Source organism: Dipodomys merriami, unplaced genomic scaffold (genome assembly GCF_024711535.1).
Source record: "Dipodomys merriami isolate MVZ:Mamm:240054 unplaced genomic scaffold, mDipMer1.0.p SCAF_307, whole genome shotgun sequence".
Classification (NCBI taxonomy): domain Eukaryota; kingdom Metazoa; phylum Chordata; class Mammalia; order Rodentia; family Heteromyidae; genus Dipodomys; species Dipodomys merriami.
The window spans coordinates 1,105,695-1,122,735 of NW_027204571.1; the positions used below are offsets into that span (position 1 = coordinate 1,105,695).

At 53.2% G+C, this 17,041-nt stretch overlaps 1 protein-coding gene across 1 annotated transcript; it reads right to left on the minus strand.

Moving 5' to 3' along the window:
- Positions 1-2,219: 2,219 nt before the first annotated feature.
- On the minus strand, positions 2,220-13,532 carry LOC138840944 (4-hydroxyphenylpyruvate dioxygenase). Its single transcript, XM_070041394.1, has 14 exons — positions 13,448-13,532; positions 12,660-12,686; positions 11,478-11,540; positions 11,055-11,159; positions 10,558-10,600; positions 10,343-10,425; positions 8,810-8,899; positions 6,211-6,314; positions 5,302-5,379; positions 4,216-4,378; positions 4,053-4,124; positions 3,093-3,215; positions 2,557-2,673; positions 2,220-2,474 (listed from the first exon to the last, which is right to left on the minus strand). The coding sequence occupies exons 1-14, from the start codon at positions 13,448-13,450 to the stop codon at positions 2,364-2,366; spliced, it is 1,182 nt and encodes a 393-aa protein (XP_069897495.1). The 5' UTR covers positions 13,451-13,532; the 3' UTR covers positions 2,220-2,363.
- Positions 13,533-17,041: the final 3,509 nt, after the last annotated feature.

The following is a 17,041-nucleotide window of genomic DNA, read 5'->3' on the forward strand; positions in this document are numbered from 1 at the left end:
TGTGAATAAACCTAAAAACCTTATAGACTGAATATTCTCATGAAGAAAGCCGTTGTTTTAAGCATCTTTTATGTGAAACTCAGCAGTTCTGGGAGGTGTGGTTATACTGCTCACCCCATCCAAAAAATGCAACTGAGGCACTGAAAGGTCTCAGAGCCAGGAGTGTGAGCTGGAAGGTCTGCTCCCTTGTCTCAGCTTGGCTGAGAAGAAAGTGTCCTGCCTAGACTTAAGATGCTTAGCATGAAGCGAGGGACCAGTGGCTCACACCTGTAATCCTAGTTACTCAGGAAAGCTGAGATCTGAGAATCACATTTGAAGCCAGCCTGGGCAGGAAAGTCTATGAGACTCCTGTCTCCAATTAAACATTGAAAGCTCGAAGTAGAGCTGTGGCTCAAGTGGTAGAGCACTTGCCTTAAGTACAAATGCTCAGAAACAGTATTCAGGCCCTAAGTTTAAGTCTGAAGGCAGGTGCATGTGCACACACACACGCACACACACACACACACACCTACACTGCATAGCATGGGCAGCTTGTGAGGCATAGGAAGGCCAGCCCAGGGTCAGCCCTATTTCAAGAGGATTCCTAGAAATCTAGGAATCTAGATACATTCAAATGTATGTGAAACTGCCCAACTTTTTAAAATATTGATGTGTTTGCCTGAAGCCCTACAGACAAACTAAAATACATCTGTGAGCCAGATTTGGTCCTTAGCCACTGATTTGCAATCTCCTGGGTTATAGTTATGGCATTTCTCTTTGCATAAACTATGGAAGAACCAAGGGAGGCATTTTTGCATAGCCTGGCACCTATTCCTCTCCATTCCCTACCACATTCTTTTCATCTCTCAAGTTCATGACCTTAGAATCCCTGATTTCCCCCCTAAGGGGAAAAAATGTTGAATCCTGTTTCCCCCATAATATTATTCAAATTATTATTATTATTTACATTGAGATTCACCTAGTTCTGAATTGACCCATGCTCTGGGAGAACATGGAAGGTTTACAGAGTAAGCCAGGCACTGTGGCTCACGCCTGTAATCCTAGCTACTCAGGAAACAGATCCAAGGATGGCGATTCAAAGTCATCCCATGCAGGAATGTCAGAGACTATCTCCAATGAACCACCAAATGCCAGAAGTGGAGCTGTGACTGAAGGGGTAGGGTGCCAGCCTTGAGTAAAAAACCTTAGAGGCAGCGCCCAGGCTCTGAATTCAAGTCCTAGGACTTGTGAAACCCCCTACACACACACACACACACACACACACACACACACACACACACACACAAACCATAGTAGGTGTAAGAGACCAAATTTGTCACCGCTTATTTCCTAATATTCTTGTTGTTACTGTTATTTTGCAGTTCTGGGGTTGAACGCAAGACCTCTTCCATACTATACATAGGCCTGTGCTCTACCAGGGGGCTTTATGCTTCCAGCCCCTCCCCAACTTTGTGATTTTAAAGAAACACTCCCCCCCCCAAGGGTTTTATGTCTCATTCTATTGGGCTGTCTCTAAGGGGCCAGGGATACAGTTTTGTTTGTTTTGTCTGTCATGGGGCCTGAACCCTTGGCCTGGGCGCTGTCCCTCAGCTCTTCAGCTCAAGGCTAGCGCTCTACCACTTGAGACACAGCGCCACTTCCAGCTTTTTCTGCTTATGTGGTGCTGAGGAATCGAACCCAGGGCCTCCTGCAAGCAAGGCAAACACTCTACCACTGAGCCACCTTCCCAGCCCGGTTGTCTCATTCTTGAACAAGGGTCCTTCCCACTTGAGTGTGAACAAGTCCTCACCAGGAGGGGGCGGGGCAGGGGCGGGGCCTTGGGGCCACCTAGGTCAGGGGCGGGGCCGACCCCGAGGGAGGGGCTCGGATCCCGGCCTCCTGCTCCCCGTCTCCCCGTCCAGGTGGCCGGGGTCACTTGGGCTGCCCTACGGCTGGCTCCCAAGTTTCACCGTTTCACCTTCCTTCAATCAGAGCCAGGCCCCCAGACCGCCATCGCCACTCAGTCTCCGCTCCTCGAGGCGAATTGTCTTCGCCTCTCGAGTGCGGTCCTCCATCCGGCCTTCCAGAACCGGATTATCCGCGCAGTCGAGTCCCCCGGGCAAAGTGCGTGCACCAGTCCTGCGGCGCTGCTGCGGCGCCGCGGCCCCGGGCGCCCCCTGGCGGCGGACGAGCGCCACTGCTCCTCGCTGGGGACAAACACCCAACAACCACACACAGCCTGGATTCTGCGGCCCTTTACTCAGGAGGCCCGAGGCGAACAGGGAGTGTGGGCGTGGCCACGAGGCGGGCGGAGCCTCGGCTCCCCGAGCCGACCTATGGGGAGGGATCTAAACTGTGCGTGGGCGGGGCCGGCTGGGCGGGGCCTACATGATAGAGCCCACCCCGTTGGTTTCCAGGTCGGTGAGGTTGCCGCGAAGGTCCTGCTCCGCCTCGAAGGCCTTGAACAGCGAGTTGAAGTTGCCGGCCCCAAAGCCCTAGATCCGGAGACAGCGAGTGAGCTGGGCACCCAGCGAGCAAACCCGCCCGTGCTGCCCGCGGGCGCCCTCCAGCCCGCACCTGGTGGTTGTGGCGCTGGATGACTTCCAGGAAGAGCGTGGGCCGGTCCTGCATGGGTTTGGTGAAGATCTGCAGGAGGTAGCCGTTCTCGTCGTAGTCCACAAGGATTTTCAGCCTCTGAGGAGGAGGCAGGGGCGCTGGGGCAGGGAGGCTGGGGCGCTGGGGCAGGGAGGCTGGGGTTCAGAGGAAAGGAGGCTGGGGGAGGGAGGCTGGCCCGCTCTGTTAGCTGGCGCTTGTGATCCTTAGACAGTTCACAGGGCCATGTACCCACAATGCCAAGCGAAGCCCCCTTCCTCTAGCAGGTCCAAGCCTGTCTGTCCCCAAGGTTGGCCGTGTGAGTAGAGAAGGGGAGCACTTTCTTCCTGAGCATCGGGAGGCCCCGAGTTCAAGCTCCAAGTTCTACCTATGATCTCCTGGTCCCACCAGTGCTCTGGTCCCTGCCCACGCCACCGCCCAGGCCACCCCCTGCTCCTTCCCACAGACACCAGGTCGGATGGCTTTCTGCCTCGTCCGTGTCAGCCGGGCGTGGGCCCCACCTCCAGCGTGTCGATGCTTTCCTGCACCCGGATCTTGGCTGACTTGAGATTCTCCCGAAGCTGCTTGTAGTACGTTGATGGCACCTCCAAGAACTCCATGCCTCTGTCTCTCAAGTGCTGGATCTGTCCCAGAGCAGGTGGAGGTCAGAGGTCAGTCTCTTTATCCTAGCTCACCAGGCCATGGCCATGCTGGGCCAGGAGATGCGGGTCCTGGTCAGCACCCCTGACTGTCGGAGGCTCTCCTGTGACACTCCCGTGTGATTGGTCACACTTTATGATGAGCCTGTCTTTGTATGTATTGCTCCATTATGTCTGTTTCAGAGCTGGGGAAACAGAGGCACTGAAAGATTAGCACAGTAGCCAGACTGACTTTTTTCCACTACAAGCCAAATCCTGTCACTCCTCTGCTTGCCCCTTGGTGGTGCCTCAGCATGGAGTCAAGTTTAAGGTTCTACTTGTAAACGCATCCCACAAACCTACAACGAACGCCTGGCGTATAGTGGGTGCTCAGAAAACATCCCGTGCAAGACCAGCTCACGGCATCCGCAAGGACATTGAATGGGACAGTCCACATTCTCGTTCCTTCCCCAGGGCACGTGACATGGAATTTGGCTAAAAGGCCGTAACTGGTCTTGTAGCCTAATAGCCTCATTTCAAGGTGCAGCTGTGGAGGCTGAGAGAGGCAGAAACACACCGCAAGGCATTGCAGAGAAGTGGAGCACAGTCAAGGATTCCTTGATGCTCTGGCTGAGTTTTGCTCCTCAGCATCCGAGCTCTTTCGGTAGGGTGGGAAGGGATTGCCCGCATGGGAGTTTCAGGGTCCAGGGTGTGTGTGGGAGGGGGTCCTGTCAGCCCTCTGAGCCAGAGAAGGGGTCCAGGGCTACAGCATGCCCTCCATCTGCAGAGACTGTTCTTGGAGCTACAGGAGAGAAGCCTTAGGACCAGGGATGGGGTTCTAACCGCAGAGATGATGTCTTGAGTCTTGAGAGCAATGTGCTGGACCCCGGCACCCCCATTGTAATCCACATATTCCTGAGGAAGGGACACAAAGACAGCAATGTCACCCACACCCCTGCCCTTAACTGCCCTTAACCTCTTCTTCCCCAGCCAGCAAAGGCCCTACCTGGATCTGGGACTTCTTCTTGCCAGGCGCTGGCTCGTTGATGGGCATCTTGATGGATTCCTCGTAGTTGGCCACCACAATGGAGCGCAGAGAGCTGTACTCCGTGTGCACCTGGGTGTCGTCCACCGACCAGAAGCGGTGGAACTGCAGGTTCTTCAGGTACCTACAGGGCAGTGGCAGGACACATGTGCTCTGAGGCTCCACCTGACCCTCCGCCATGGCCGCCCTCCACGGTGCGTCCCTGCCTAGGCTCTGTCACGCCACCACATTACACGTTTGGCAGGAGCAGAACACATGCAAGTGGGCAATGCTCCCCAATAGCACGTCAAGGAAAGGAGGATTGCTTCTTCTACTTCTGTCTTCTGTGTGTGTGTGTGTGTGTGTGTGTGTGTGTACAGCACTACTTCTGGTTTTGGAGTGGATCATCGGAGATAAAAGTCTAAGAGGGACTTTTCTGCCTGGTTGGCTTTGAACTGCAGTCCTCAGATCTCAGTCTTCTGAGTAGCTAGGAATACAGGCGTGAGCCACTGGTGCCTGCATTGCTTTTATTTCTTTTTTTCTGGTGCCTAGATTGCTTCCTTTCTTCCTTCCTTCCTTCCTTCCTTCCTTCCTTCCTTCCTTCCTTCCTTCCTTCCTTCCTTTCTTTTCTTTTTTTCTTTCCAAACAAGTCTTGCTGCATATTGTTCAGACTGGCCCCAAACTTACCATCTCTTTTTGAGCTCTGGGATGAGAAGTGTGAGCCATCAGTCTGTGGCTTAGTGGACTAGTTCTCGCAGAAGCGAGTTCTCACCACAGTGTGTTCATTCTTGTGAGACTGAGTTTGCTATAAAAGCAAGTTGGTCCCAACTCTCAGTGGCTTCTCTCCTGTTCTTTGCCTGTGCTCTTGCCCAGAGGACAGTGGTCTGACAGAGACAGTTCTTCTACGGCTCCCCCGCATTGTGACATCCCCCCTTTCCTCAGAGAGAAGACCAGTGGGTTACTAAACAACCCACTTTGTGGTGACAGTCTTACAGTGACTGACTGGCTTTGTTTTCCTGAGGGGCAGGGCCGTCCCGCAGGGAAGGGGGTTGGGGTGAAGGCACTCACCATTCCGAGGCAGACGCCATCTCCTGGTCAGGCTGGTTTCCTACGATGTGATCAATGACCTCCAGGTTGCATTTGGGCCTGGGAAAGGGAAGGGGTGAGGAGGAGGCAGCCCCAGCCCCTCCCTTCTACCACCGCAGTCAGGAGGTCGGCTCAGTGTGGTGCAGCCTACTCAGGTCCTGCATTGCCTTTTTTTTTTTGGTCAGTCATGGGGCTTGAACTCTGGGCCTGGGCACTGTCCCTCAGCTTTTCAGCTCAAGGCTAGCACTCTACTACCACTTGAGTCACAGAGCCACTTCTGACTTTCTGGTGGTTCTTTGGAGATAAGAGTGTCACAGACTTCCTGCCTGGGCTGGCTTTGAACTCCGATCCTCAGATCTCAGCCTCCTGAGTAGCTAGAATGACAGGTGTGAGCCACCAGTGCCCACCTTCCATACCTGTTTTTGAGATGAAGAAACAGGCATAGAAAAACCAAATGATGGGGCTGGGAAGGTGACTCAGTGGTAAAGCGCTTGCCTGGCATGTATGAGGCCCTGGGTTCGATTCCTCAGCACCACATAAGCAGAAAAACCCGGAAGTGGTGCTATGGCTCAAGTGGTAGAGCGCTCGCCTTGAGCTGAAGAGCTGAGGAACAGCGCCCAGGCCCAGAGTTCAGGCCTCAGGACCGACCAAAAAAAAAAAAAAAAAAAAAAAGAAGAAGAAGAAAAGAAAGAAAAGAAAACAAAAACCAAGTGATCTGTCCAACATTTAAGTGACCAATGGGGTCACTTAGTTCAGACTGGATCCAGGGCCCAACCTGTTTGCCACCTCTTGAAGGATCCTCTGGGAATACCCCACAGTCTCCAGGTGTCCCCCCCACCCCACAAGAGCAGCCGTGGCTTCCCCACCCTCTCCTGTGCTAACGGTACTCACAGCTTGGGAAGCAAGAGATCCTTGGATATTGGGGCCTCGAATCCAGGCAAGAATCGGCCAGTGTAGTTTATCTTCTCCACCAGAGTGTGAGTGGTGTCCCCGTACTGAGGGAGAAACAGCCAGACTCAACTCTGAGCGTCTGCTCCACCAGACACTGGGGTCTTCCTTCTCCCAGTGCTAGCTCAGCCCTGGGTTCCAGCACTGGTCTGGCCCTAACACGTGTGTGTGTATGTCTGTGTGTGTGTGCACACATGCACGTGCGTGATGCTGGGCAAGCCCCTCCCCTTTCTGGAAGTTTTGCCACTTCATTGTTTGGGAGGATATTTTTTTGTGTGTTTGTTTTGTTTTGTTTTCCTGTTGGCCATGGGGCCTGAACTCTGGGCCTGGGCGCTGTCCCTCAGCTCTTCAGCTCAAGGCTAGCACTCTACCACTTGAGCCATGGCTCCACTTCCAGCTTTTTCTGCTTATGTGGTGCTGAGAAACTGAACCCAGACCTTGTGCATGCAATGCAAGCACTCTACCACTGAGCCACCTTCCCAGCCCCTTGTTTGGGAGTTGGACAGTCTGTTTGCCAGTAGGACCAGAAGCTCTGGGTTTTTGTTTTTGTTTTTGTTTTTTTTTGGGGTCCGGTCGTGGGGCCTGAACTCTGGGCCTGGGCGCTGTCCCTCAGCTCTTCAGCTCAAGGCTAGTACTCTACCACTTGAGCCACAGTGCCACTTCCGGCTTTTTTCTTTTTGCTTATGTGGTGCTGGGGAATTGAACCCAGGCCTCAGGCATGCAAGGCAAGCGCTCTACCACTGAGCCACCTTCCCAGCCCTGGGTTTTTGTTTTACCATACTTGAGATTGAATTTGGGTCCTGCCTCTTGCTAGGTGAGTGCTCTATACCTCTTGAGCCATGCCCCCATTCCCAGAGATGCTGTTTTGCTCATCCAGGTATTCCTAGCACTTGGTTTCCCAGTCCCATAGTAAGTGTTCAAAAAAGTTGTGTTGCCAGCTAGCTGTAGGGGTGCGTGCCTAATCCCCAAACTCAAAAACTTAAGGCAGCAGGACACTGTTGGCTCACGCCTGTAATCCTAGCTACTCAGGAGGCTGAGATCTGAGGATCATGGTTCAAAGCCAGCCCGGGCAAGAAAGCCCGTGAAACTCTCATCTCCAATAAACCACCAGAAAACCGGAAGTGGCGCTGTGGCTCAAGTGGTAGAGCTCTCGCCTTGAGCTAAAGAGCTGAGGGACAACACCCTGGCCCAGAATTCAAGCCCCACAACTGACCAAAATAAGAAAAAAAGCAGCTTAGGGCAGAAAAATCACAAGTTTGAGGCCAGTTTGTGTTATAAAGAGAGCTTGTTTCAAAAACCAAAACAAGGGCTGGGAAGGTGGCTCAGTGGTAGAGCGCTTGCCTTGCATGCCTGAGGCCCTGGGTTCAATTCCTCAGCACCACATAAGAAAAAAGAAAAAAGCTGGAAGTGGCACTGTGGCTCAAGTGGTAGAGCACTAGCCTTGAGCTGAAGAGCTGAGGGACAGCGCCCAGGCCCAGAGTTCAGGCCCCAGGACTGGACCCCAAAAAAACAAAAACAATATCAATAGCAAAAAGCTTGGGTTGACCAACAGGTGACAGCCTTGGACCAAAATGTCTTTGTTTTATTGTTTGTTTGTTTGTTTTTTGGGGTCCGGTCGTGGGGCCTGAACTCTGGGCCTGGGTGCTGTCCCTCAGCTCTTCAGCTCAAGGCTAGCGCTCTACCACTTGAGCTATAGCGCCACTTCTGGCTTTTTTTTTCTTATGTGGTGCTGGGGAATCGAACCCAGGGCCTCATGCATGCAAGGCAAGCGCTCTACCACTGAGCCATTTTCCCATCCCCTGTTTTTTTTTTTTTTTGGTCAGTCCTGGGTCTTGAACTCAGGGCTTGGGTGCTGTCCCCGAGCTTTTTCGCTCAAGGCTAGGGCTCTACCATTTGAGCCACAGGGCCATTTCTGGTTTTCTGGTGGTGCACTGGAGATAAGAGTCTTGTCTTATGGACTTTCCTACCTGGGCTGGCTTTGAACCTCAGATCTCAGCCTCTTGAGTAGCTAGGATTACAAGCGTGAGCCATTGGTGTCCGGCTGGACCAGATTTCACTAGAGGGCTCTGCGAACCATCACTATATTTTATTCAGTGCTGGAGGTGAGGCTGAAGGTCATCCTGGTCTCACCATAACAGTGAAGCTGCACAGACCCGGCCATCTTTGCTGAGTACATATCGGAGTAAGCCAGAGTTGTGGACTCACTCTCATAACAGCCTGAGGAGGGGTGATAGCTGGAGAAACTAAGGCACAGATGGGTGTTGGAGTGTGTGTCACGTCCATAGGGTGTCCAACTCCAGTCTTTGCTCATTTCTTCAGAGCCCGGGAGCGGGACAGCGTTTGCCCAAGGTCACGTGTTGGGTGTGGCTTCCCCCCACCCTTCTGCGTTTGTCACAGCCCATCCCAAGCCTTGCACTGGGGAGGAAGGGAAGCCTGGGACCCTCAACCCCTCCCCGTGGGAATAGTAGGAGGTCACCCTTGAGGAAGGAAGTCTGTGAGGTGAGGGGTAGGAGGAGCAGCAGGATCCCCAAAGTTAACTCACCGTCTGCAGCACAGCAAACTTCACCTTCCCAAACTTGTCCTGCTCCACCCAGGGCTCCCGCACGATTTTGGCCCCTCGTTCTCTAGCTTTCTGGAGGGGAGAGGGGGTGAGAGGAAGCAGTGAGGATGGGGCCCCCCAAAGCCCTTGCCTGCTACCTTTGCTGCCAGGGAGAGCAGGATCCCCTCCCAGCTCCAGCTGCTCCCTGACCCTCCATCCCATGCCCATTAGGCTCAGGCTTAGAGTTAGGGTTCTGGAAGACAAACCAGGTGGGGTAGGTGTGAGTGGACTCATGTTATGGCCCCACTCTGTGTGGAAAGGCGGCTGACATTGATTGCGTGTGCACTGCGTGTCAGGCCCTGTTCCGTGTGTCAGATGCGGGTTCACACATGTCTTCACATGGCAGCCACCGTTCTAAGGGTTCACCTCTTTAATTTTCTTTTCTTTCTTTTTTTTTTTTTTGCCAGTCCTGGGGCTTGAACTCAGGGCCTGGACGCTGTCCCTGAGCTCCTCTGTGCTCAAGGCAAGCGCTCTACCACTTGAGTCACAGCGCCACTTCCTGCATTTTCTGCTTATGAGATACTCCTCAGGGCTTCGTGCATGCTAGGCAAGCGCTCTACCACTGAGCCACATCCCCAGCCCCACGTCTTTAATTTTCATAGCACCATTTTTTACACAGAAATGAGTTATCATTGCCATTCTCTAGACGAAAAACTAAGGCACAGAGAAGTTAAGTCATAGGTTCAGTGGTACAGATCCTAAGATTTACATTTGACCTGTCTAGCTCTAATCTAAACCACCTCTTTTTATTTATTTATTTCTTGTCAGTCGTGGGTCTTGAACTCTCGGCCTGGGCGCCATCCCTCAGCTCTTCAGCTCAAGGCTAGCAATCTACCACTTGAGCCGAATGCCACTTCTGGCTTTTTCTGCTTATGTGGTGCTGAGGAATCGAACCCAGGGCCTCATGCATGTGAGGCAAACGCTCTACCACTGAGCCACCTTCCCAGCCCCACCTCTCTTTCTTTTTCTTTTTCCTTTTCCTTTTCAGTGCTGGGAATCTAACTCCGGGCCTTCCTCTTGCCTGAAAGGTGCTCTATCATTGAGCCACGCCTGCCTCCAAACTGCCAGAGTCTCTTTGGCCCCATTAGAGTCCAAATACTTTAATTGCAACTCATTTCCTTTACGCGGCTCAGTGAGGTAGGCACTAGATGATCCCTAGTTTAAGGAGGTGTGAACTGAGCCTCCCAGCCAGGCTTCCTGGTGAGCTGCGGGGCGGGGTCTGAGCGGCGGGGCGGGGTCTGAGCGGTGGGGCGGGGCCTGAGGGGCGGGGTCTGAGCGGCGGGGCGGGGTCTGAGCGGCGGGGCGGGGCCTGAGCGGCGGGGCGGGGTCTGAGCGGTGGGGCGGGGTCTGAGCGGCGGGTGGGGCCTGAGCGGTGGGGCGGGGCCTGAGCGGCGGGGCGGGGCCTGTGCGTCGCGCGGCGGGGCCTCCCCGTGCTCCTGCGACCCTGCTCCTGCATCTGCACGCACGCGTCCTCACCTGCACGATGTGCTCGCAGTCCTCCACCTCGAAGGCGATGTCCTTCACACCGTCACCGTGTTTCACCAGGTGCTCGCCCATCTCTGCGACCAGGAGGGAGAGGCTGCCCTCAGTTCCTTCTGGACTCAGCCCCCCGGCCCCATGCACCCTCCCAGTCCTGACCCCTGACCCCACTGGTAAAGCCTTATTGCCACCCCCTCCCTTGACTCCCTCACCTTTGTTCCAGGGGTTGAGTGCCGAGGAGAAGACAAAGACAATCTAAAACATAGAGGACAGGGAGTGTGGCCGGACTCAGGGGGACACAGAGTGGGGGGACCCCTTTCCCCCATCCCTGGCAGAACAAAAGGCCTCTGCCATGCAGGACTCAGAGCAGTCTAGCTCCTTCTCTGCCTTGGCTTTCCCCGAGTCTCCCGTGCAGGAGAAAGCCCGGGTTAGCTGCAGAGTCCCTGGAGGTGGCCCAGGACACTGGTGAAGCTCCCTACTCCCATGTCCAGGCTCATTTGAACTCCTGTGCCAGCCTGCTTTGGGCCAGGCTGAAGGAGATGGAGCCAGGAAGGTCCTGTTACATGGTAGCACCACGCCCCTGGTTTGCCCTGGAACTAGCCAGGCAGCGTCTCCAAACCAGAGCGGGATACCTGGAAAGGTCAGGAGGTCTAAAGGCCTCAGCGATCAATCACTGAGACCCAAGGGGCTCCTGGGGTGTGGGGCTCACCTTTCCTTGCTTGATCACATGGCTGACCACCTCCCGGGACCCTGTTTCCAGGCCCTTGTAGGCCAGCGGTTCGAAGCCCATCTTGTTGCAGTAGAAGGAGGCAGCCTGGATGACAGGATGGCCGCAGGGTTCAGAGAGGGCCCATTCTGGGTGGGGAGTGTCTCAGAAGGGAGCCCCCAAAACAGAACCCTCTCTTGGGGGAAAAAAACAAAGGGGAGGCTTTCTGGCACCTTCTACCTTCACAGAGACTTCCCACCAGGGGTCTGTGGTCCTGATTGTGTAACCAGAACCCAAAATGCCCGGGCCAGAGTGCACCCTGACCCTCCCCTCCCGGGAGCCAATCCCTGCCCCGGCCAGGGCCTGGCTTCGTCCAGGAGGCCATCTGCCCCGGCTCCTGCCCACCCAGCCCTGCCCCTCTTCTACCTGTTTGGCATTGCCAACCCAGAAGGTCACGGAATGGAAGTGGAGGAATCGGCCTCCCTCGGGCTGCAGGGGGAAAAAGGGGCAAAGTTGAGGCCTTGGAAGGGGAGCTGGAAAGTGGGAGTGGGGCGGGGTCCCCCTTGACCACTTGGCCCCAAATCCGCCACCCCAGGACCTCTTAGTGACTGCACACAAAGCATTTCCCCGTGCTCCAGATAATGAGCCCTTCATGGAAATCACTCCCGTGACCTCCATACCTGCTGCAGGCAATACATCTTTCTCCTCTCACTTGTTTTTTTGGCTTTGGACACATTAAGATGCAAGTTCACTGAATTCAGTTGCAATTGGACTGGGTTACAACGCCCTTTCAGTGTGCGTCCCCATATCTTGATTTGTTTTATTTATTTATTTTTGGTGCAGTCCTGGAGTGTGAACTCAGAGCCTGGGCGCCATCTCTGAGCTACCAGTTGAGTCACAGCTTCACTTCTGGCTTTTTGTTAGCTCACTGGAGAGAAAAATCTCACCAACTTTGTTGCCCTAGCTGGCTTCGAACTGCTATCTGCAGATCTCAGCCTCCTGAGTAGTTAGGATTACAGGTGTGAGCTACCTGTGCCTGGCTTACTTTGATATTAAAAAAAAAAAAATCAGAATCAAAGTTCTACCAAACTCAGTTTTTAGACTTGAAATTCAGCCCTAAAATTGTACTATCATAGAAATGAATATGCAAACTAATGAAAAAGAAAATTGAATGAGGGAAGGGGAGACATTGTCCTGACTTACGTAACTGTAACCCCTCTGTACATCACCTTTATTATAACAATTAAAATTTAGAAATTAAAAACTAAGAAAGAAAGAAATTGATGGTGTGCGTTCAGGAAGTCCCCAGGGAACCTGCCCAGATTTCACAGAAGGAAATATCTTTAAGGCTGGCACAGCCCGGGATTCTGTAGATGGAGAGCTGCCAGCCAGACTTAAAAGAGCTGGGCAGGTGTTGAAGAAGAGGTCAGAGAAGGGTGAAGCTGAGTCTCGCTCCTTGTGGAGAAGCCCAGGGAGTGAGCCTCAGTGTTCAGGCCCGGCCCTGCACATCTGGTCACATCTGGTCACTACTGCTCTGTGCTGACACCCCATTTCCCTGCGCCTTGACCCCCTTCCAGACTCAGGCCTCCTTATTTCCCTCCTGCTTACCTTTGGGCCTTTGTCGCTGTAAGTTGTCTAAGGAGAGAGGAGGAGAGGGCAGTGAGAATCTGTTCTCCCATTTGCTGTGCCCCTCCCCCCATTTTCCCCTACTTTGCTTTTGTTTGCTTTTTTTGGGTCCGGTTGTAGGCCTGAACTCTGGGCCTGGGCGCTGTCCCTCAGCTCTTCAGCTCAAGGCTAGCGCTCTACCACTGGAGCCACAGCGCCACTTTCAGCTTTTTTCTTTTTGCTTATGTGGTGCTGAGGAATTGAACCCAGGGCCTCAGGCATGCAAGGCAAGCACTCTACCACTGAGCCACCTTCCCAGCCCCATTTCCCCCTACTTTAGATCCTCTTATGCTAAAATAACTCTGCTGAGACCCCCACCTTGTGACACTCCCCTTTGTGAGAGACACTCCTTCCCTCCCACAATGATTTTCCTGTGTGGATTTCAAGGATCTGTCATTTTGCGTGGAAGCTGGGAAGTGGAGGGAACACTGCCATCCACGAGCCGTGACAGAGACTGGAGAACCTGAAGAACCTGAACCACGACGTGAACTCACTAGGGCTCCCTGGCAGCCTGCCTTGACGTGAGCCCAGAGACGAGAAGAGTCGCTTCTCTCCAAACTTACAGCCTAGCAACTCATCCTCCACACTGAGAAACCACAGTACCCAGAGACTCTGAAGACAAGCCTCAACACCCCCCCTCCCTCCCCAGATTACAAAAACCCTTGAAGTCTTGCTCCCATCCTCCTACTATTCTGAGAGACAGCGGGTGGGGGAGACAGAGAGGCTCTTACCATGGTCGATCTTGGTCAAACTCCCTTCCAGAAAGCTTGGGACAAGAGGCCGGGTGAGTGCTGGACAGAAGTATTTACCATGGGTAGGGCTGGGCCTCCGTGGGGGTGGAGAGATGAACCCTGGGCAAGGTTGCCAGACCTCGCTGGGGGGGGGCGGGGAGTGACTCAGGCCAGCCCACTGCCAGTGGGGACAGAGCCGGCACACGAAGTCAAAGGGCATGTGCCCTGCAGGATCCTGGATGGGGGCTGTGATCTCTGCCATCCAGATCCAAAGCTCAGAAGCCAAGGCCAGTTTGAGCTGAGTGGCAACTTTTTCATTCTTACCAAGGGGACTCCATAGGGCAGTGGAGGCTGGTCTTGAAGCCCTGTTGGCAGAGCAAGTATAGAGGAGGCGTGAGATAAAAGACTCTTGTTCTGTGGTGGGTACAGTTTTGGACATAGGAGTTTGCATCCTGGCCCTGCAGTATACAGAATCACCAGATGCCTCTGAGCCTCAGTTTCCCCATCTGTAAATTGGGAGCAAGCATAGTATGAGCCAATGTGCACGCTCTTGGGATGGGATGGCACACAGAACAGCTTCCGCTGCTGCTGGATGTGATTCGTGATGCCTTTGGGGTACTGAGCATGGCTGATGCAGCCAGCAGCCTGGCATTGCTCGTGCTCAAGTATCAGAAGAGAAGTTATGATCTCATCTCCACCACAGGTCCCAGCTCCTAAGAGCATCCTGGAGCATCAGGGAGATGGAGCTGTTGGCTCTGCGGGGCAGGTGGGGAGGAAGGCCTGGCTTCTCCAATCCCACCCAAGTCCTCTTGTCTTGCTTTCCTGACTTCTGGCTTTTTCCTAAGGGCTCTGGGAGAGCAAGACTGCTCTGCATCCACACCCCTCCCCAGAAACTCATTCTATTGGGAACCTGGAATGGCAGCACATGACAGAGAATTGCCTCGGCCATGTTGCAGGCCAAGTGGCAGAGAAGAAAAGGAATGTGAGCCAGGGGTGTGTGTGTGTGTGTGTGTGTGTGTGTGTGTGTGTGTGTGTGTGTGTGTGTGTGTGTGTGTGTGTGTGTGTCTGTTGGGTGTGTGTGTGTGTGTCTGTTGGGTGTGTGTGTTGGTCCTGGGTTTGAACTCAGGGCCTAGGTGCTGTCCCTGAGCTTTTGTGCTCAAGGCTAGTACTCTACCACTTCAAGCCACAGCTCCATTTCTGGTTTTTAGATGCTTAATAGGAGGTAAGAGTCTCATGGACTTTCCTGCCTGGGCTGACCTTGAACCACAATCCTCAGATCTCAACCTCCTATGTAGTGAGGATTACAGGCGAGAGTCACCAGCACTTGGTTAGGGCTTTGTTTTCCTTCCTCTTTCTCTCTAAGTTTATTCCCATCTGAGAGGACCAGACTGGAGGCAGGGGCCTAGGTCACACAGCGTGAGAGCAGCACTGCAGACCGACCCCTGGCTTATGATAGTGTACCCAGTCTCTCTTGCGGCACCTGGTCTGGTCTCTCTCCTGGCCCATTGTTAATTAAATCCACAGTCAGATGGATTTAATATCCAAAGGCTGCATGGCTGGTGTCTGGTGGGTGCCTGGCTCAGCTGCCCTGAGTGGGAACCCTGCCCTTGCTCCCTCCCCTCTACACTTGGCTTCTACAAATAGTGTGGGTCTCCATCACATTCTGGATTCACCCAAGGTACACTTCCATCTCCAGACAGGACCTACCTGGCCCAGTCTCTGGAGCACACTTGTCCCATTCCACTGCCTAGCTGAAATTCAGTGCAGCCGCTGCCGCACTGTGCTACGTACAGGTGAGTTCCCCAACAATTTGTGTGTTTTTTTTAAAAAGGAAAGGAAAGGAAAATGCTGTTTATGGGTGCCTTTATTTGTTTTGTTTGCTTCTGTTGCAGTTGATTTGAGTTTTCATAGTGCAAAACATGTCAAGTTGTCAGGTGCCGGTGGCTCATGCCTGTAATCCTAGCTACTCAGGAGGCTGAGATCTGAGGATTGCAGTTCAAAGCCAGCCTAGGCAAGAATGTCCGTGAGACTCTTATCTCCAATAAACCACTAGAAAACTGGAAGTGGCTCTGTAGCTCAAATAGTAGAGCACTAACCTTGAGCTGAAGAGCTGAGCGACAGTGCCCAGGCCCAGAGTTCAAGGACTGAAAGAAAATGCCAAGGATTGCCAAGCCCTTGGCAGAGTTGACATAAAAGGAGCCCTTTCTTTTTATTTTTTTATTTTATTATTATTATTTTTATTTTTTTTGGTCCAGTCGTGGGGTCTGAACTCTGGGCCTGGGCGCTGTCCCTCAGCTCTTCAGCTCAAGGCTAGTGCTCTACCACTTGAACCACAGTGTCACTCCAGCTTTTTTCTTTTTGCTTATGTGGTGCTGAGGAATCGAAGCCAGGGCCTCAGGCATGCAAGGCAAGCGCTCTACCACTGAGCCATCTTCCCAGCACAAAAGGAGCCCTTTCATCGAACTATTTGCACTCTTCTGCGTTATCCTGCTTCACAGCAACTTCACAGAGCATTTCCTTCCTGCATATCTGATCACCCTTCCGGCCCTGCGCTGAGTTATACTTACATGGTTTTCAGAATAATGTACATGTCTTACATTTTGTAAGCACAGCTTCGGAGGGGTTCTTATGGACTGATACACAATTTACATAGGTTGTAATTGATTCTTCTTTTTTTTTCAGCGTACAGTTCTGGGATTTAAAAAAATAATGATTAAAGTTTGAGTGCTAGTACTGGGTGCTTTCCCTTGGCTTTTTCAGTCAAGACTGGCATTCTGGGCTGGGAAGGTGGCTCAGTGGTAGAGTGCTTGCCTTGCATGCCTGAGGTCCTGGGTTCGATTCCTCAGCACCACATAAGCAAAAAGAAAAAAGCCGGAAGTAGCGCTGTGGCTCAAGTGGTAGAGCACTAGCCTTGAGCTGAAGAGCTGAGGGACAGCGCCCAGGCCCAGAGTTCAGGCCCCACGTCCGGACCCCCCCCCCCCAAAAAAAAAGACTGGCACTCTATCATTTGAGCAACACCTCCACTTCTGACTTTTTTGGTGGTTAAACTGGAGATAAGAGTTTCAAGGACTTTCCTGTCCCAGCTGACTTTGAACCTCGATTCTCAGATCTCAGCCTCCTGAATAGCTAGGATCACAGCCGTGAGCCACCAATACCTTGCCCAGGGAACATGTTCTTATTATAAAAAGCTGGGGAGAGGGGCGAGAGTTGGCCAGGATGGGGTCAGGCTAGTGAAGCCCCGGGGCAGGGCCATTTGGGTGGAGCCCCTCTTTATCTTTTGAGGCACAGAACTGCAGGCGTGAGCTCTGGGCTACAAGCAGTCTGTGGGGCCCCAGGAGCTAAGGACAGGACACTGGACCACTCTCTGCTGCTTGTAAGTCTCTGTCCCAGAGTGAGTGAGCAGAGAGCCCTGGATCTGCCATGACCTGAAGATTGTCCTCTTCTTGCCACTGGGACAGCAGAGGTCTCCTGGCTAAAACCATCTTGTTCACTATTCATTCATCTTCTAACAGTATCTCACTTTTCCTTTGGGGAATCAACCTTTTTTTCTCTCTGCCCATGCGGTCAGGGTGGGGCCTGTGAGTTAGAGCCGGC